Source organism: Perca flavescens, chromosome 21, assembly GCF_004354835.1.
Source record: "Perca flavescens isolate YP-PL-M2 chromosome 21, PFLA_1.0, whole genome shotgun sequence".
NCBI classification, from domain to species: Eukaryota; Metazoa; Chordata; class Actinopteri; order Perciformes; family Percidae; genus Perca; species Perca flavescens.
The window spans coordinates 25,509,973-25,531,244 of NC_041351.1; the positions used below are offsets into that span (position 1 = coordinate 25,509,973).

The 21,272-nt window shown below is 42.5% G+C and overlaps 1 protein-coding gene across 1 annotated transcript in view; it reads left to right on the plus strand.

Annotated features, from left to right (window-relative positions):
* The first annotated feature begins 14,667 nt into the window (after positions 1-14,667).
* LOC114547719 (myosin-16) overlaps positions 14,668-21,272 on the plus strand; it is a 30,374-nt gene continuing 23,769 nt past the window's right edge. The window contains exon 1 of the mRNA XM_028567059.1: positions 14,668-14,698. Within this exon, the coding sequence (XP_028422860.1) occupies positions 14,668-14,698 (31 nt within the window). The remainder of the gene's footprint in view (positions 14,699-21,272) is intronic.

The window sequence follows — 21,272 nt, forward strand, 5'->3', positions numbered from 1 at the left end:
ATAAATCCAGGTTGATTTATTTCCGTGGACTTTCATTTCCTAATGCCACATTTATTGATTTCCCTCTCTATCTATTTCCAGTTCTTATATGCTAATCATGGAGCGTGGCTGTCTCTCACATTCAGAACAAAGCAAAAAAAGGCTGGCGAAGTGAGAGTGCAGACATAATGGAAGACATCGGTGGGCTCCGAAATAGCATGCTATCATTAGCAAATCAAATTGATCAACATGGTTTATCAGCAGATACTATTTTGGCACATACTGAAGAATTTTTGGAAATACTAGGGCAGATAATTGCTCTTCAAGAAATATACAAAGACAACAAAGTTTTAAATTGTTTGACTGATTGAGCACCGTGTTCGTGTGGAAGATGTCCAAGTCCAAGACATCTTAACGTTACCGCATCGTCAACGTTACCGCAGCGCTGAACTATAATTATTTTGGTTGCGGTTGAGCCGGCTAGCCAAATCTTCCTCTCTCCCAAGCAGATGTAATTTAGAGTCATCATTAAGTAACAAAACAATCGGGTCAGTAGGAATTCGACATCCTATCACATCAGATATTATTGATGTTGTTTTATTCCAAAACACCTGCACCTGTTCACACACAGAAATCATTCTTAAAAAAGAAAGATGGTTTCAGAGTTTTGCCGACCGGATACGGCAAAAGTTTAATCTATCGACTAGCTTCTCTTCCTTCTTCGTTGCTCTGCCTGGTTGTAGCGCTATCCTCTGTGTGCAGAGGGAATTTGAAAGACAACCGTTTATCCCTCATCTTGATGTGGGTCTAGCTTGTCAGGCTATCATCCAGCACGATTCAGAGGAGATTGGCCGAAGAAGGCCTTAGGTGAGTTAACTTACTTACTTAGCTAAAGAGTAGGCTATGGTGGGCAAAAACATTTATAATACAGGCCGCATTATACCCCCCCTTACGGGCTGTGGTAGTAGCCGTATATTGTATGGGTTGGGCTGTTATGGGGTGCTGGTGCTATCGCTAGCTATAGGTGGACAAATTCATTAACCCAGCTGCTGTTTTAATTACTGTTGAGGCGTAGTTAAGTGAGTTAGCGGGCAATCGACTGCTCTAATTCACATTAAATTTAACATTTCCGTTGATGATGAAGTGAGACAAGGTGAATGGGACTTCTTTGGGACTATTTATGTGGACGTTTCTGTATTTATTTTTTATTTTATATAACATTGTGTTTACAGAGGTGTCAACTGCAGCGGCTGTGCAACAAGGAAACGAGATGAATGAGGACAGAAACGTCCACATAAATAGTCCCAAAGAAGTCCCATTCACCTTGTGGATTTAGGAAATACAACTCTCTTGAAATAAATAAACATTGACTTATGAAATAAAAGTACCATGCAATAAGTAAAAGTAAAACCTTTTAATATATTTATTTAACCAATTGATTCATTTATATATGAATATTTACATTTATTTTATTATTTATGTATTTATTGCCTCATTTATTTATTTCCTGATGTATCTCAAAGTCATATTTTTTTCCATGTATTTACAAATGTATTTATGTATTTATTCATATTTAATATTTAATAAAATGGCATTCCATAGGAGAGAACATATTATCTGTCAAAAAAATATCAAAGTCTGTGGTAATCTATAGGAAAAATAGTCCACTTCTTAATAGATCATGCCGATTGACATTGTATGATAGTTTAATTTATCCTTATATTACATATTGTAATGTTGTATGGGCCAGTACATATTCCACAAACAATTCGTTAGAATGTCTACAAATTCAAAGCTCAGGGATCCATCCTTTTTATTATTCTTTAAGCTTAAAATACTAACTATCTATAACATAAACATTCTGCAAACATGTTTTTATCTATAGGGTCAAATATCAAGGCCACACTATACCAGACCATTTCCAACAATTTGCTTATAATAGTGCAAATATTCAGTCACTGTCTACGAGACAATCAAGCCTGCTGTACATTCCTCCTTCTCATACCACCAGAGGGCAGCACTTTATAAAATACAGAGGGGTTTAATAATGATTCCATTGTTAAACCCCTCTGTATTTAGGTACATACATCACATGCAGCTCATCCTCCCTACCTGTATATCAAAGAAAACTAAAAGGAACATTGTACTCAGTGGATTTCTAACCTCCTGATTGGCAGCTATTTAAATTATTTATCAACTTTTTTAACTCTTCTTTGGTTTTTATTATTCAAATTGCCTTGCCATTGTCTTGATATTTTGCTCCTTTTATTATCATTTTATTTTTACCCAACTGTAATTATTTCTGTACTTCTTTTTCTTATTCAAATTTCGCCATATTTAGTTTATTTCATGTCCTATGTCTTTGTTTTTATTATATTTCCTGTAAATTAGGTTCTAGTGACCTGGTGAGGTTTTGCAATAAGCCCCCCACGGGTTTCTGACCTCTCCAGCACACACTTTTTCTCATATATGAAAGAGATATGTTGCAATTTATGTTGTATTGTTATATTTTTTATATGAATGTGTGCAAACAGTAAGCAAACAAACAAGACTCTGATATAGGGCTGACCACATTTAAACTGTCAAACTCAAAATATTGACTATTTCAAAATAATGACTTATTATCTCAGAATAATGCATTAGTATCTCAACATAATAAATGTTCTCACTATTAATCTAAACTTTAAAACCTTGCAGCTCAGAGAGGCCAACTTTAAATAACTGTCACATTTAAACTCTTTCCTCTGTGTCTCATAGACAATTTCTGCTCATAAATGTGCCAGAAACCAACATGAACCAGACTCTTGACAAACCTTGAGTTATTATATATCAGAAAAATGACTTAGTATCTAGGTCTGCAGCGTTCTGAAAGCTGCCAGTTTCCACCAATGGGTGTATCATCTACTCTTTGTACTTCCATTCTTACTGCAGACTTTCAGGCTTTTTTATAATTTGAAAATAATAATAAATAAATATGAATGTGCATAACATTAGTGATAGTGAGATTTGTACCATTACCACCATTCTACCAATAGTACCAATCAATTCTGATAGATACATACCACCTGACAGAATGAGCTACTCTACTTTACAGCGCCCATATTATGCTCATTTTCACGTTCATAATAGTATTTTAAGGTTGTACCAGAATAGGTTTACATAGTTTAATTTTCAAAAAACACCATATTTTTGTTGTACTGCACAGCTCTCTCTCACTGCTGCAGCTCCTCTTTTCACCTTGTGTTCAGGTCTCTGTTTTAGCTACAGAGTGAGACATCTTTTCTTCTGTACTATCTTTGATTGCACTCGCACATGCGCAGTAGCTCAGATCGTAGATCATGTCAGCCAGCTCCATAGCAGTTTTGGTCATCTTACTTAAAAAAAGTAATTAGTTACAGTTGCAAATTACTTCTCCCAAAAAGTATAACGCTATTACGTTCTACAACATCTTTAACGTCAAAGATGTATATATTAATATTGATTGAAGAATAAAAACACTATATACAGTTTTTTAGAACATTTGGTATTTATTTGAACTCAATAGATTGCAGCCTGCCATATGATATGCATACAAAATAAAAACATATAAAAAATAAATATTGAAACTAAAATTCAAGTGCAAAATTAAGACACACAAATGTAAACTTGGGTAAAAAGAAACAAAGGAAAATCTAGCCATTAAGTAGTGCAAATCTCTGTAACTGTATATTAGGCCTACTGCACAATAAACAGAACACTATCCAACTCTTAAATATTCAGTACCCTCCTCCTCGTATTGGTATTTTAGCCAGGATAGCTCTTAATGACTCAGGCTCCACAGTGGACAGGGGTAGCATGTTTTCAACAACATACCTTGCAATCAATGTGTTCAACTCGGCCTTGGTCACCTATTGCTGACCTGAAATAAAAATTGAGCATTGCTTGTTTTAACAGAGTGGCTCTGTCTCCTTCGCTGGAGCTCACGCTAGCTGCAATTGGGCTTGGGGTTGGGTTAGTAGCAGCAACAAGTGTCGTGTTAGCATGTGTTGATGTGAGGGGCTTCATAAGATTCGAGTTGCTTGAGGCAGACGTGGATAAAGTCTTTTTTCCTGGATAGCGTGCATGTTACATAAACATTCTTGCCTTTAATTTCAATGAGCGAGAAGTAGTGCTGGTACTTCCAGTTCGAGAACGCTACCTTTGAATTTCCCTGGCTCGTCGCCATTGTCGCTGTCTTGTGTTTAGTGGTAGTCAGAGTGTGCAGTGAGACAGCATGAGCAGGGCATCCGCCCACCCAGCCAATCATCATCGCATTTGCAACGGTGTCATCATCCCCACCCCTGCTCTCTCCAGGCAGCTGATGTGTAGCCAAAGCCTGACACCTCGCTCTTCATTCAACCAAATTGTAGTAACGTGCCACTTTACATTCTCAGTAACGATAACGGCATTGCAACAATGGGAAAAGTAATTAATTAGATTACTCCGTTACTGAAAAAATAACGCCGTTAGTAATGCTGTTATACTTAAACGCCGTTACTCCCAACACTGCTCCATAGACAGTAAAAGAAAGGCTTTCTCCAACTTCGGTCAGTTACAAGGCAGGATTAGCTGGGAGACTTCTAAACGAGGGCGCACATGTAAGTAGTTCTTTTGTAGATTGTGGTGAACTTGTGTGTGTTGTAGCAGTGCTTTGCCATTGAGAACAAGGTAGCATGCTAACGGTTGCGGTTAGCCAGCTCGTTTTGGCTAGTGACGTAGAAAGCCGTGCAGATTTTGACCAGCTGACCCGCAGACTGAAGGCAGGACACATTCAGAAACCCGTATCTCACTCAAAACAGCATGGATGGATTTTGTTCAAAGTTTGTATGCGTGTGGAAGCACCAGAGATACAAAATAACACCAAATCCCAGAAAAAGTGATTTTTTTTATAATATGGGCCCTTTAACTAGATTTATAGAGGAAGTAGTCCATTCTGATGTTTATGTGTCTGTAGCTTTAAATCCAATTGAGCTGCTGCTCAACACGCCCACTCCAGAACTGGTTGTGGCTTTCCAGCTCGTTGATACAATGGTGACGGGGAGAGTTTCTCTCGTAGCCGGTGAAAATAACCAATATGGCTGGTAGCAGAAACGCAGTATTTCAACCCCCTGTTTGAACCTGAACAAGGAGAGGCTTTAAACGTTGTGCATGCAGCAGGACACTTGGAGCTCAACAGTCCGGAGTCTCCGTTGTCTTATTTTGCACTTTATAAGGCACCACACATTTTCAATGGGAGACAGGTCTGGACTGCAGGCAGGCCAGTCTAGTACCCACACTCTTTTACTACGAAGCCACGCTGTTGTAACACCACATGCAGAATGTGGCTTTGCATTGTCTTGCTGAAATAAGCGGAGATCTCTGAAAAAGACGTTGCTTGGATGGCAGCATATGTTGATCTAAAACATGTATTTACCTTTCAGCATTAATGGTGCCTTCACAGCTTTGCAAGTTACCCATGCCATGGGTAATTTGAATAAAGATAAAACAGAGTGTATTATTTTCAGTACTTCAGGCACGCAAAATGGTCCAGCTTTGAATTTGGGAGCTCTGGCATCCTACACTAGGTCAGCTGTCAAAAACTTACTTACTTTTGATTGCAGCATGAAATTTGACAAGCAGATCAGTAATGTTGTTAGAATGAGCTTTTTCCAGCTTCGTCTCCTGGCTAAAGTTAAGCCTTTCCAGAACAGGCATGATCTAGAAAAGGCAATTCATAAAAAAGGCAAAATGCTGCTGCTCGCTTTTTAACAAATACATCTAGATGTGCACACATCACTCCCGTTCTTTACACCCTACATTGGCTCCCTGTGCATTTTAGAATAGATTTTAATATTTTATTGTTTGCTTTCAAGGCCTTAAATGGTCTGGCCCCTGAGTATTTGTCTGAAATTTTAACTTTGCGGGAGCACAACCGGTAAATCCATCCATCCATCCATATATATATATATATATACAGTATATATATATATATATATATATATATATATATATATATATATATATATATATATATATATATTGAACTTTGCTAATGAAAGGAGTATGAAAATGATCAATGCATTTGCAAAAAAAGAGTAAAATTACTGAAAGTAAACAAGCCAGATAAAGCGGCGTCAATCTCGCCAGCGTCCCCGTTACTAGGCAACTGTTGTCCCTGTACCAGCTTTTTCGGAATGTGTTGCAGGCCATACTTTGAAATGAGTGAATATTTGTCTTTGTAGTGTATTAAATTGAAAATAGATTGAAAAGGATTTAAAAAAAAGTCATATTTTGTTTTTATTTACGTTTTAAACAACATCCCATCTTCATTGGAATTGGGTATTTGTAGGTAAAAGTATGGTAGCTCATTCTGTCAGGTAGGAAATATCTATCATGGACTTCTTCCTCTATAAATGTTGGTAAAAGTACAGTAGCTCAATCAGCCAGGTAGGAGATTTATATCAAAATTGACTGCTTCCTCTATAAATGTTGTAAAAGTACGGTAGCTCAATCAGCCAGGTAGGAGATTTATATCAAAATTGACTGCTTTCTTATAAATGTAGTTAAAAGTATGATAGCTCATTCTGTCAGGTGGGATATATCTATCAGCATGGACTACTGCTCTTTAAATGTAGTTAAAAGTAGGGTAGCACATTGTGTCTGGAAGAAAGAATCAGAATAGACTACTCAAAAGACTACAAAACTTCAGCCCTGGCACTGTAGCCAGACTGGCACAGGTACAATGTCGGACTCAAATGCTCGACTCAACTCGGAGTAGAAGGTAAGTTTGTTTATTAATAAATAAACAATCCAGGCAACGGTACAAATCCAATAGGCAGAAGACATGGTCGAAAATACAAACAAAATATCTGGAAACCAAACACTAGGAAATGCTGGAGAGTGAGACACACGAGGAGTTAACAACAATCTGGCAGGGAACAAGTGAAACAAGGGTGGTAGGTGTGTGTATATATATGTGTATATGTGTATATATATATATATATATATATATATATATATATATATATATATATATATATATATGTATGTAAGGAAGTGTTCTGTATTGGCCAGCAGATGGCGCCTTTGTTTTAATTTGAGTGCTCCTTTTCTGTTTGGCTTGACTAGCACAGAGTCTTTATGACCCTCCGCGGCCACCATAGGTCATATTCTCTTTTGTTTCCCAAAAGGTAAGCCATGTATCAGAGCACTTTAACATTGAAACGTTGATTTAAATCATAAATAAGTTGTTTGGTGCAACAATTTTGTATATTACACCTGTTTGAAGTTGCACTGTGTAGATGGTTGAACAGAATATGTGGGCAGTGAGCCAATGTTTAAGAAACCCACAGCTAATGCTAGTGGCTAGCTAAGTGTGTGTATGAGGCAAGCTAGCTTAATCCAGCATTTATGTTCTTCATGTTAAGCAGACACATGGAGCTAGCTGAGTAGTGCTTAATGCTAAGAGGGGCAGCTAAGGTTTATTTTATACTATGGTTTATTATGGGACAGATTGTTGTTCTTAACTGGTTGTATGAGATATTCTCTTTTGTTTCCCAAAAGGCTCAATAAATGAGAGGAGTTTTGCTTGTCTCAACCACCATTTGGTCTCCTGTTTTCCTGTCCCTGCCACGCGCCCTGGTATCTCCAACATCCTAAATATGCACAACGCAGAGTCATTTACATCTTTGGTGCCGTGACGACTGGATCCGAGATATGCAGTATCTTCTTAACGTTGGTGGGCTACCATCACATCTCAGTTTTGCAACCATTGTGCGGCACCCAAGTGGTGAAGCTAGGAGGCTAGTCTTAAATCTCCCCCCACCTGAACAAAGTCCTGTTAGAGCTTTTGAAGAGCTGAGAGCCGAATATGGTGACATGCAGAGATCCCTGGACCCCTTAGCTGACTTTTATGAGAGGAGCCAATGCACGGGGGAGTCAGCATGTTCCTATGCCATTGCCTTGAAAGCAACACTGAGAGATGTGGAAGAGGTTCAGAATGGTGGCAAGCCTTTTCCAGATCGGGATGCTAAATTGGCTAGGCAGTTCATGAGAGGGCTGACAGACGAGGAAGTGTATAGGAGAATTGCACCCATGAAGCCAAGGCTACTAAGTTTCCGGGAACTGCAAATTGAGCTCAGAAGCCTTGCCAGAGAAACAAAGAGATTTAATCTTCAACATAAACAGAAGAAGGCGTTAAGCCAGGTCCAAGTTGTTGGTGGTAAAATTCAAAGTGGACCAACCGACAGAGCTGATACAGGGAAGCACAACTCTGGGCTTTCTGAGCTGACAGCCCTTGTCAAAGACATAGCTCTTAATCAGGAAGAACAAGGTAGAAGACTTGCACAATTGGAGTCCAGGCTTAACACCACTCCAGTCCCAGCTCCCCCCAGGTCTCGCCAAGGAACAGGTAACGTGAGCGTTTGTGTGCTACCGTTGGCAAGCCTGGGCATGCAGCGAGGGTTTGCAGAGCTGTGTTGCCGGACAGTGAACTGACGCATGCCCCTGGATCTTCTGCTGCTGGTGTGCCAAATGAAAATGCTGCAGCAGCCAGGCAGACTTTAAACTCCTAAGGCCTGTGGTTACTGGGGCAACCATGGGCACACATCAAGGTCCCCAACAGGAAAAGCAGGAACAGAGAGCCCCAAGAGAGCCCTACAACCCTTTGGTCGGGCCCTTAAATGAGGGTCAGGTGGACGTAAATGGCACAAGCTGTAGGGCACTTATTGACTCTTGCTCCCAAGTAACCACTGTCACCGAGGTGTTCTGGCGCTCACATCCTGAACTGTGTAGACATGAGTTACAGAGGTCCAATATCCCAATAGAAGGAGCTGGTGGTCATGCTATACCCCAATATGGCACACTCTACATCAACCTTAAAGTTCTGGGTAAAGAGTTCACCAATGTGCCTGCACTTGTTCCTATAACGGAGTACCGGTCAGAAGTTCCATTGCTAGTGGGGACCAATGTTATACGTGCCTCCAGATCCCACCTTGAAGCAACATACGGACGGCAGTTTCTTGTTGTGGTAAAAGAGAAACACCCTGAATGGTACACTGCCCTGTTGGAGGTGGGGGACGCTGAGCTTGGGAGTCATGATGGTCGGGTAGGCCCTGCATACTATGCTGGACGCAAACTACACGTGCCAGCAGGCAAGGAAGTGAATGTGATGTGCAAAGTGGCAGGGGGTCCAAGAAAAAAGACATACACTGCTCTTGTCGAAAGCCAGGCAGGTTCCCTTCTGCCGGAGGGCCTTGTTGTGGGCAGGGTTCTCGCCTATGTGAAAAAGGGCCGGGTCCCCGTCAGAGTAATGAACTTATCTGCACGACCAGTACTGATCAAGCCACATGTTCATCTGGCAGATGCATTCCTCTTGCAGGATGTGTTGCAGTGGAATGGGGACAATCAGCGCTCACAAGGTAATGAACAGCCGGATGAGGAACAAAATGTACAGTGTGCAGAGCCTGAAGTGTGTCAAAGCCATGACCAGGTTGTCCGCCCAAATCCAGTTGGACACGCCCTACCTGGTTGTGTGGATCTCAGTGAAGCGGCTGTCGAGGAAGAGGAGCAAAGAGTCCGACTCAGGCAGCTGGTGGAGAGGAATGCAGACATTTTCTCACAACACTGTGCAACATGAAATTCCCCTGATTGATCCCAAACCTTTCCGCCTTCCTTACCGGAAATTACCACCTTCCCAGTGGCAGGATGTTTGTAACCTTCTGAAGGATATGGAGGAATCTGACGTAATCCGCCCCAGCAAGAGTCCTTATGCCTCTCCCATTGTGGTTGTGACAAAGAATAATGGGTCGATGAGGATATGTGTTGATTACAGGAGGTTAAATTCTTGTAGCACCAGAGATGCATTCCCCCTCAGAATTGAGGACGCACTTGAGGCCCTGGGTCAGGCAAAATATTTCTAGGGTTATATATATATATATATATATATATATATATATATATATATATATATATATATATATATATATATATATACACACACACACACATACACACACAGACAGTACAGGCCAAAAGTTTGGACACACCTTCTTATTCAATGCGTTTTCTTTATCTTCATGACGATTTACATGGTAGATTCTCAAGGCATCAAAACTATGAATGAACACATATGGAATTATGTACTTAACAAAAAAGTGTGAAATAACTGAAAACATGTCTTATATTTTAGATTCCTCAAAGTAGCCATCCTTTGCTTTTTTGATAGTGCTGCAAACCCTTGGTGTTCGCTCAATGAGCTTCATGAGGTAGTCACCTGAAATGGTTTTCACTTCACAGGTGTGCCTTGTCAGGGTTAATTAGTGGAATTTTTTCACTTATTAATGGGATTGGGACCATCAGTTGTGTTGTGCAGAAGTTGTGTTGAACTAATCAGCTAAGTAAAGAGAAACGAGTGGCCATCATTACTTTAACAAATGAAGGTCAGTCAGTCCGGAAAATTGCGAAAACTTTGAATGTGTCCCCAAGTGATGTCGCAAAAACCATCAAGCGCTACAACGAAACTGGTTCACATGAGGACCGGCCCAGGAAAGGAAGACCAAGAGTCACCTCTGCTGCTGAGGATAAATTAATCCGAGTCACCAGCCTCAGAAATCGCAAGTTAACAGCAGCTCAGATTAGAGACCAGATGAATGCCACACAGAGTTCTAGCAGCAGACACATCTCTACAGTGGGGGAAATAAGTATTTGACCCCTTGCTGATTTTGCAGGTTTGCCCACTTACAAAGAATGCAAAAATCTACAATTGTAATCATATGTACATTCTAACAGTGAAAGACAGAATCCCAAAGAAAATTCCAGAAAATCACATCATATGAATTTATTAAAATTGATAACCATCTGATGAGGAAAAACAAGTATTTGACCCCCTGGACAAACAGCAAGTATTCTGGCTCCTACAAGCCAGTTAGTCTTTCTTTAAGACACAGCCCCAATCCGAACCAATTATCTACATCAAATACACCTGCCTCACCTCGTTACCTGTATAAAAGACACCTGTCAACACCCAAACAACCAGCATCTAACATCACCACCATGGGCAAGACCAAAGAGCTTTCTACGGACATCAGGGACAAGATTGTTGATCTGCACAAGGCTGGGATGGGCTACAAGAGAATCGGAAAGCAACTTGGAGAGAAAAGATCAACTGTCGGTGCAGTTATCAGGAAATGGAAGAAGCACCACACCACCGCCAACCTCCCTCGGTCTGGGCCTCCACACAAGATCTTGCCTCGTGGGGTGTCCCTAATTATGTGAACGGTGAGGAATCATCCCAAAACCACAAGGGGGGGAACTGATGAATCAACTGAAGGCAGCTGGGACCACAGTTACAAAAGAAACGGTTGGTAACACACTACGCCGTCATGGATTGAAATCCTGCAGCGCACGCAAGGTCCCCCTGCTCAAGAAGAAACATGTACAGGCCCGCATGAAGTTCGCCATTCACCACCTGGACGACTCAGAAGAGGCCTGGAAGAAGGTGATGTGGTCAGATGAGACCAAAATAGAACTTTTTGGCCTCAACTCAACTCGTCGTGTTTGGAGGGCAAAGAACACCGAGTACAACCCAAAGAACACCATCCCCACCGTCAAGCATCATGCTTTGGGGGTGCTTTTCAGCCAAGGGGACGGGACAACTCCATCGTATTGAGGGGAGGATGGACGGGGCCATGTATCGTGGAATTCTGGAACGACGTCTCCTTCCCTCAGTGAGAGAGCTGAAGATGGGTCGAGGATGGGTGTTTCAGCACGACAACGACCCTAAGCACACCGCCAAAGCAACAAAAGAGTGGCTGAAGAAGAAGCACATCAAGGTTCTGGAGTGGCCTAGCCAGTCTCCAGACCTGAATCCGATTGAAAATCTTTGGAGGGAGCTTGAAATTGAGTTGCCAGGCGACAACCTCGAACCTGAATGATTTGGAGGCTGTCTGCAGGGAGGAGTGGGCCAACATCCCTGCCGAAATGTGCACAAACCTTGTCACCAACTATAAAAACCGTTTGACATCTGTGCTGGCCAATAATGGCTTTTCTACAAAATATTAACATGCTGTTTGTCCAGGGGGTCAAATACTTGTTTTTCCTCATCAGATGGTTATCAATTTTAATAAATTCATATGATGTGATTTTCTGGAATTTTCTTTGGGATTCTGTCTTTCTGTTAGAATGTACATATGATTAAAATTGTAGATTTTTGCATTCTTTGTAAGTGGGCAAACCTGCAAAATCAGCAAGGGGTCAAATACTTATTTCGCCCACTGTAGAACAACTGTTAAGAGGAGAGTAGCTGCTAAGAAACCACTGCTAAGGAGAGGCAACAAGCAGAAGATATTTGTTTGGGCCAAGAAACACAAGGAATGGACATGAGACCAGTGGAAATCTGTGCTTTGGTCTGATGAGTCCAAATTTGAGATCTTTGGTTCCAACCGCCATGTCTTTGTGCGACGAAGAAAAAGTGAACGGATGGATTCTACATGCCTGGTTCCCACTGTTAAACATGGAGGAGGAGGTGTGATGGTGTGGGGGTGCTTTGCTACTTACACTGTTGGGGATTTATGCAAAATTGAAGGCATACTGAACCAGCATGGCTACCACAGTATCCTGCAGCGACATGCCATCCCATCCGGTTTGCGTTTAGTTGGACCATCATTTATTTTTCAACAGGACAATGACCCCAAAAACACCTCCAGGCTGTGTAAGGGCTATTTGACCAAGAACAAGTGTGATGGAGTGCTACGCCAGATGACCTGGCCTCCACAGTCACCGGACCTGAACCCAATCAAGATGGTTTGGGGTGAGCTGGACCGCAGAGTGAAGGCAAAAGGGCCAAGAAGGGCTGAGCATCTCTGGGAACTCCTTCAAGACTGTTGGAAAACCATTTCAGGTGACTACCTCTTGATGCTCATCAAGAGAATGCCAAGAGTGTGCAAAGCAGTAATCGGAGCAAAGGGTGGTTACTATTATTATGTTATTTCACACTTTTTTGTTAAGTACATAATTCCACATGTGTTCATTCATAGTTTTGATGCCATCAGTGAGAATCTACAATGTAAATAGTCATGACAGACAGACAAGCAATCAAAAATGACAGGAAACAAACAAAGGCAGGAAGACAAGTGAAGTGAATGAAGACAAAACAGTCAATGTCAAAATAAAACAAGAAGTCCAAGAAACAAACAAAAAACACAATAAGAGCGGAACTGGACGTGACAGTACCCCTCCCTCAAGGGACCGCTACCAGACGGCCCTCAAAACAAAAACACGTCCAAAACAGGGCAGTCCAGGGAGGGCGGAGGGGGTCCGGAGGAGGAATGACCACAAAACAACCCAAGAAGGGCACAGGAAGGACAAAAGGACAACAGGGGCTGCGGTCAACGAAGGCACTGGGAGACTTGTCAGCTGAGGCTCTCGAAGACTGGTCAGCGCAGACTCTGGGAGAACAGTCAGTGACGCAGACTCTGGGAGAACAGTAAGCGACGCAGACCCTGGGAGGTCAGTCGATGTAGACCCTGGACGGCTGGACGTCAGCGAAGGTTCTGGAAGGCTGCACATCAGCGGAGGTTCTGGAAGGCTGCACGTCAGCGGAGGTTCTGGAAGGCTGCACATCAGCTTGGACTCTGGGAAGCTGGACAGCATGGGCTCTAGGCCGCTGGACAGCACGGGCTCAGGTCCTCTGGACAACATGTGCTCTGATCCACTGGACAACACGGGCTCCAGTCCACTGGACAACACGGGCTCAGGTCCGTTGAACAGCACGGGCTCTCGGGACCCATCTCGACCACGTCCTCTCTTGTGGCCTCCACGGTTCCCAGGAAATATAGCCACACGGGTCCGCTGAAGTTCTGGAAGCCTGCACATTGTGGACTCGGGGCTGCTGTACACCACAGGCTTGGGGTCGCTGGAAAGCGAGGACTCTGGACTGGAGAGAGGTTGACGCTGGACATGGCATCGGAAGCCATGTTGACCCTTACTCCGTCTATGGCCTCCACGAGTTCTAGGGAATATAGCCAGGCGGGTCCTTACAAAAGGCTGCTTATTGTAGGGGTTTCCCGCAGAACAGGTAGCAGTAGAGTCGACAGACAGAAGTTCAGGGGAGCGGTTAGTAGCTGTGCTGGACCTTTCCCCTCCAGCTAGAAGGCTGACTGCTTTGGCCTCCTCAGTCCTTTTAACACACATAGCAGCATACTGAAATAAGGTCACAAAAGTTTCTGGCTCTCGTTCAGGCTGAAGAGGGACACGACTAGGAGATGTAGAAACAGGAGCAGGCTGGTTGATGAAAAAAAGCACCAGTAGCCAACATGCTAGCAGGCAGAGCAATAGGCAGGCTGGTGGGTGCTTGCTGGCACTGAGATAGTCTGGGGATCTGAAGATGAGCATTGGTGGAGCTAACTGGCTTACATGAATTCAGTCCATTAGCAGTTGGAGGAGTGAAAGTGGAAATGAAACTTATTGCCCAGGGAGGAACAGAATCCTTTAACCACGGTTTCCTCAAAACTTTCTCACGGGCTAATGACAGAATAGCTTCCTTCACGTACTCACTGCTAGCCTCCCTCCACCTGGACTTCAGCTCCACCAAGTCACAAACAAGATCACAAAGTTAATCCAAAACAGTCTTTGCTGGATACATAGCGGAGTCGGCTGAGTCCATCTTGGCCAGATTGTACGGTCAGGGGTACAATGTCGGACTCAAATGTTCGACTCAACGAAAGTACGTTTGTTTATTAATAAATAAACAATCCAGGCAACGGTACAAATCCAATAGGCTGAAGATGTGGTCAAAAATACAAACGAAAGATCTGGAAACACTGGAAACCAAAAACTAGGAAACGCTGGAGAGTGAGACACGAGAAGTAACAACAATCTGGCAGGGAAAAAGTGAAATAAGGGTGGTATATATACACGGGAATGGGAAGACAACTACACACAGGTGAATCACATTAGGGTGGAGACAAGCATCAAAAACGGCGGGAAACAAACAAAGGGTTTCAGGGTTTTTCTTTGCTCAGAATTGGCCTTTGGGGGAACACATAAAGCATTATACAAAATATAATGGAATATTATTATTTTCAGTAGTCCAGTAAGGGGGCTTTCACATCTCGGACATGGGCTGGATACAACAACTCTTGCACGACATGGGACTCTACAGTCCCATGTCGAAGTGTCCTTGGGCAAGACACTGAACCCCGAGTTGCCCCTGATGCTGCGCCACCGTTGTGTAAGTGTGTGAGTGTTTATGTGATGAGCAGGTGGCATATATAAAAACAGTCCATTTACATTTACTTGAATGGGGCAGAACAGAAAGACGGAGCAGAGCGATGCTGCTTGTTCAGGGTTTTCATGTGTACTCCTATAGGCCTACACTTTGCATCAGGCGTTAAAACCAACCGTACCAAAACACTGAATTAGACTAGTATTTAACGCGACAACGTGATGTTTTTAACCGGTAATGAAACTGTCTCAATTTAATACTGATGCCATCAGACGGCCGCGCGGACAGACAGCAGTCGGAGCTCCTCCAAAGCTCTGCGCCCATCAGCAGCCAGTCCCCCAGAGCAGCATGATCAACAGGAGGGTCCGGTACAGCTTGAACCCTGCAAACAGATCCCGTTTGAAGGTGACGTGCTTGATTTTGACTGAACGTCCCAATTTGAGTAACCTCTGATTGGGTCGGTCGGCCCATCACAGGACCAGGCCGGCCGTTGCCGACTGGCCAAATGCTTAATATTTATTATTATTAATATAATAATTATTATTATACCCATAGTGAAATCGTGCAAGCGATAAAAACCCGTCCTATGTGCTGTCGGCCTGTACAGACAATTTATTTCTATATTAAAAAAACTAATCTGACTGGACCACATTTTAAAAAAAATGGTCCGGCCCTTCTGGCATTTGCCAGAATTGCCAGATGGCTAATCCGCCCCTGTAACCACTTCAATGCTCAATTACCTATTTTTGAAGGGGAAATAAACTAAATTTTGCACAAAAAAAGTAAGGAAATTTGTGTTTGGTAGATTATTTCTCTGTGGTAACAATGCTTTTTGGCAATAAATCTTATACCGTTGGAAAGCCTGTTTAGTTCCCTTTCAAATGGTGCCCCATTTGTAAGGAACATGCATTTGTGGGATGAGCAGCAGCGCTGAGTATGTGGGTTGTGGCCATGAAAAATTTGAGCTTATTCTGCCATTGATTCGTTTGGTGTTTGGTGGATTGAATGATTGAAGTTTGAAGAAACAAGACCTATTGGCAATTTAACAATTTATTCATTTCACAAACAGGAGCCTCAGTAGCGTGTGGAAGAACCATACACAGCCACAACAGCCTGGCACCTCCTTCTCTTGCTGGTCACCAGCCTGGTCACACACTGTTGTGGGATGGCATCCCATTCTTCATCCAGCATTTGCCGCAAGTCAGCCAACGTGGTTGTGTTGGTCACTCTGGCATGAACAGCACGCCCAAGCTGATCCCACAAGTGTTCAATGGGGTTGAGGTCAGGACTGCTGGAAGGCCATTCCATCCTCTCCGCTCCCACATTCTGGAGGTAGTCTCTGATAAACCCTCCCCTCCCTTCGAGCGTTGTCATCTTGTAAGATAGAGTTTGGTCCCAGACTGTGGAGATATGGGATTGCCGCTGGTTGCGGAATTTCATCTCTATATCTCTCTGTATTGAGATTGCCTCCAATGATGACAAGCCTTGTTTTTCCAGTGCGGGAGATGCCGCCCCACACCATCACACTGCCTCCACCAAAAAGTGTTACTCTATCAGTGCAGAAATCAGCATAGCATTCTTTGCGTCTTCTCCAGACTTTGACCCTACGATCCAACTGCCGTAAGCAGAATCATCTAATCCACCAAACGAGTCAATGGCAGAATAAGCTGTTTGGCAATGGCAGAGAAGATTTGACAAATTTTTCATGGGCGCAACCCACATACTCAGCGCTGCTGCTCATCCCACAAAAGCATGTTCCTTACAAATGGGGCACCATTTGAAAGGGAACTAAACAGGCTTTTCAACGGTATAAGATTCATTGCCAAAAAGCTTTGTTACCACAGAGAAATAATCTACCAGACCAAATTTACTTACTTTTTGTGCTAAGTTTACAATTTTTTGCCGCAGAGGCATGACCTGTCCTCTGGAACACATCCACCAGACCACCACCCCAGTAAACGATACTTTGAATAGATACATTAATAGGCAGAATCAATGCCATTAAGATGAATATTCTCCCAAAATTTCTATATTTGTTTCAGTCAATTCCTCTTTCACCTCCGCCAGCCTTTTTCTCTACCATGATGAAAACATTCACAAATTTCATCTGGAATAAAAAACGACCAAGACTTTGCTTAACCTTATTATATCTACCTTATGATAGGGGAGGTTTGCAGTTACCCAACCTACTATGGTACTTCAGAGCAGCCCAAATTAGATCCCTACTTTTTTGTTTCTCTAATCCAGGGGTTCTCAACCTTTTGCAAGCTGTGCCCCCCCAAAGCTGGTCCATTGCAGTTGGGCCCCCCCTCCAATTTCTTGGCGAAATGTCTGATAAACGTAGCCTCAAATCATCCTCGATTTGTGCACGATTGCGGTATTTCGTTTTGATTGCAGTCATTTCTGAGAATCCTGCCTCACACAAATATGCCGACGCTAAACTGAGGAGAATCTTTAGGTGACATCACAGAGTTCAGAGTATTCCTGCATCAATGCTGCCCAGAATGACGAAAGAGGGCAAGAAGTCAGAGGCATAACTAGCCAACACCGGGCCCCTAAGCAGGATTATCAAGGCGGGCCCCCCCCCCTACTACAGCACGTGATGACGGCGCAATGTCCATGAGTAGGCTACCATGAATAGGACAGGATAGGATCATAGAGACACAGCATATAAGAGATGAGATGACAGACAAAATCAGGAGTAGCCTACGCGCACCACAACAAAAAAACACTGGTGAATGTTGACCATAACACATGCAAAAACACACAAGGGCAGTCCCTCCAGGATTTCACAGCCTTTTTTTGAGATTTTTGCGGCCCAAAATGCCTGATTTCACGGGAGCTTTTGTTAAAAATTGCGATAAAAGTTGTGGTGTCTTTTGTATGTGTGTTGCAATGAAGTTGCAGAAGACAGTGAAAGGTGCAAAGAAAGTTGCAATTTTTTTTTATAGTTCTTTAAAAATAAAAAATAAACTTTTGGGGAGAATAATAATTAGTACTATTAATTAATTACTCTGGGCTGAGATTTCCTAGGGAACTTTAAAAGGCTCAGGATGCTGCAAATGTTGGTATAATAGGAAAATGGCTGGTGGATTTAAGACAAAAATAATAATTTATTGAATGAATCAAATATGAACATATCTGTCACTGTCAGTGGCTTGTTGATCACATTGTTAGTTAATGTCCTATCCTGGCCAAACACACAAACACACATACACACACACACACACACACGCATTCATACGGTTTGATAAAGTACTTATTGGGTGTGTGTGTGTGCGCGCGTGCGTGCGTGTGTGCGTGCGCATGCGCGTCAGTCGCGGGGGAAATGGAGCAGCAGCCCATTTCAGTACTGAAACAGCAGCTGCTTCAGTCACTATATAATGAAAAATCGTTACAGCGTACATTGACGTTAAAATGTATACACGTTGGCAGGACGGTCTGAAATGTTTTGCATGGTCTTTCGCTGTATGTTTTGTTGGTAAATGTGAGATGTTCGAGTCACACACACGATCGTCTTCATAACAGAAACAAGGAAATTAATTTGACCCGTTCTCACTCCCACTTGGTCAGTGGCTGTTTCCTCATTGCTGACAGGTGCTCAGACGCTGATTGAAATAAATAAAATAAAGTCTGCAAGGCTGGGTACCATGTCGCAGTTCCCTCGACTGATGCGGCCATGCCATAGGTCAAGTTTTTGTGTGAATGCATCCACTCTGTCTGCAAGGAGCAAAATCTGAGTTTATATGAGGAGTGTGTGTCTCCTCTCTGGTCCGGCTGCAGGCTGGGACTGCTGCGTGAGGCTACTGAGAGACTGACCGCCTGTGAGTGCTTTTGGTCGGGGAGGGGCTCACGGCAACACCCACTGCTCGTTGAGCACAGTAGCTGCAGAGTGATACGTGCTTTCGAGTCTCCAAACACCACAAAAGTCTCCAATAACACCAGTAAAAGTCGCTAGATTAGTTTTTGACAAAAAAGTCGCCAGGAGGATGATTTGTTTGTGTGTTACAGTCCAACCACTTGCATTTCAACATGGGGGAAATTCTTTTTCTGAAATCTTTTTTTTTTTTTTTCCCATCCTGTAGCCTACTCGCGCCCCCCCGGGAGAGTGTCCGCGCCCCCCCAGGGGGGCGGGCCCCACCGGTTGAGAACCACTGCTCTAATCCTTCAAATCCACTATGGGTCCAGATAGAGGAACAAAAGACGAAAAGGCTATCTTTGGACAGATACCTATACTCCAACACTCTTAAAATGCTTAAGCAGAATACAATCAATCAATTTGTTAAAACCACAATTACAGCAAGAGATGGTTGGAAAACCAAGGGATATATCACATTTTTCTCCCATCTGGGGTAATGCAAGAGTTACACCAGGTATTCAGACCCAGGTTTTCAGCTTTGGGCACAGCTTGGTTTACAGAAGATTTCAGATCCCTTTAAAGACAACACCCTCATGCCTTTTGATTATCTGAAAGATCATTTTGAGATTCCTAGGAATCATTTGTTTAAATATTTTCAAATACAGAGTTTTGTTCATTCTAAGAACCAATCATATCAACCTCCTGCTTTAAATGGTATTGAAGAACTGGTAACACCAAATCCCCATGCTAAAGGGACAATCTCAAAAGTATTGAGTAAATTGCTTAAGTCATCAAGAGAGTCCTCAGACTACAAGAGAATGCCTGGATGGATGATTTTCAGACATGGGAGCTAGAATGGGAAAAGGCATGTCAAGCATAAACTTTGACTATTAATAGTAGATTGAAGTTAATTCAATATAGGGTGAGGCTATTTGCACCCCTGGTACAATTAGCAGTGTATGCTATTCGTACCCTGGTGCAATTATAAATGAATGCTATTTGTACCCTGCCAGTGCACAGAGCAATGTGTTCTATTAATACCCTGTCTGGTACAAATATCAATGTATGCTATTTGCACCCCTGTGTATTTACAGTACCTTGGCATATATTTACACAGTTATCCATACTACTCACGTATTACACCTTTTTGGAATATTATCGCCCTGACATTCTTACCCTAACCATAACCAATCCCACTCCTCTTGCCTAAACCTAACCAACCCAACCAGAGCAGGCATATTCATGAGTCTTCCCCTACCGCCCTGCCAAAAACATTTCGCGTTCGCAGGCCCTGACTTGCGCAAGTGCACGCAAATTATCCAATCCAAAATAAAATCACCTCACTGGGGAATCAAACTCCAGACTACTAGGTTACAACCCCCCTATCAAAACTAGCCAATGTCAGTATTATCCTGGCAATATATTTCTGTTGATCTGGTCTATGCAGCACCATCATCATAATTTGCAAATATTAGCATTCAATGCTGCTAAATTGACCATGTAAACATTTAACCTGTTAATGTCAGCAGTTAGTGTGGTCAATGTACTGTTAGCATGTAGATGTCAGCATTTACCTCAAAACACTGCTGTTCCACTAAAGCCTCACCAAGCTGTTAGCATTGCTTTGGACTTTTTTTTTCTCTTTTTTCTCTTTTCTCCCTTTTCTCTTTCATATTCTTTCCTATTTAATGATAAAAGATTGTTTTTGAAAGCATGCGCACACAGTGTACAGTTTACTGAGCTACATAACAGGATGTCTTTTTTTCTTCTCGTTAGTTTGTTGAAATTATCTGTAACTTGTAGTCATGTCATGAAGTGATAAAACCATACCCTTCAGTCAGTGATCATAAGGAAAAAATACGAACATAGACATTCTCAGGCACTCCAAAACATCCAAGCATGTTGCTATCTGCCCTCAGTAATATGAGAGCAAATGGAATCATTTACTGTACTTTAGCTTGAAGCAACAATCCTCTAAAGACAAGAACCAACACACACACACACACACACACACACACACTGCTCCCTGAACAACACAATCTCCAATATGAAGTTAAAACTTGTTCTCTTTGGCATCAATATTTGCATGAGCCTCTTTCTCTGTACAGTAAGTGAGTCACCTTGTTGCTAAGGTGCTGTGTTTTTTTCCCAAACACTCCATATTGGGAGAGAATATGAAGTCTGTCACTCAGTTTGATTCAGCTCCAAACTCAG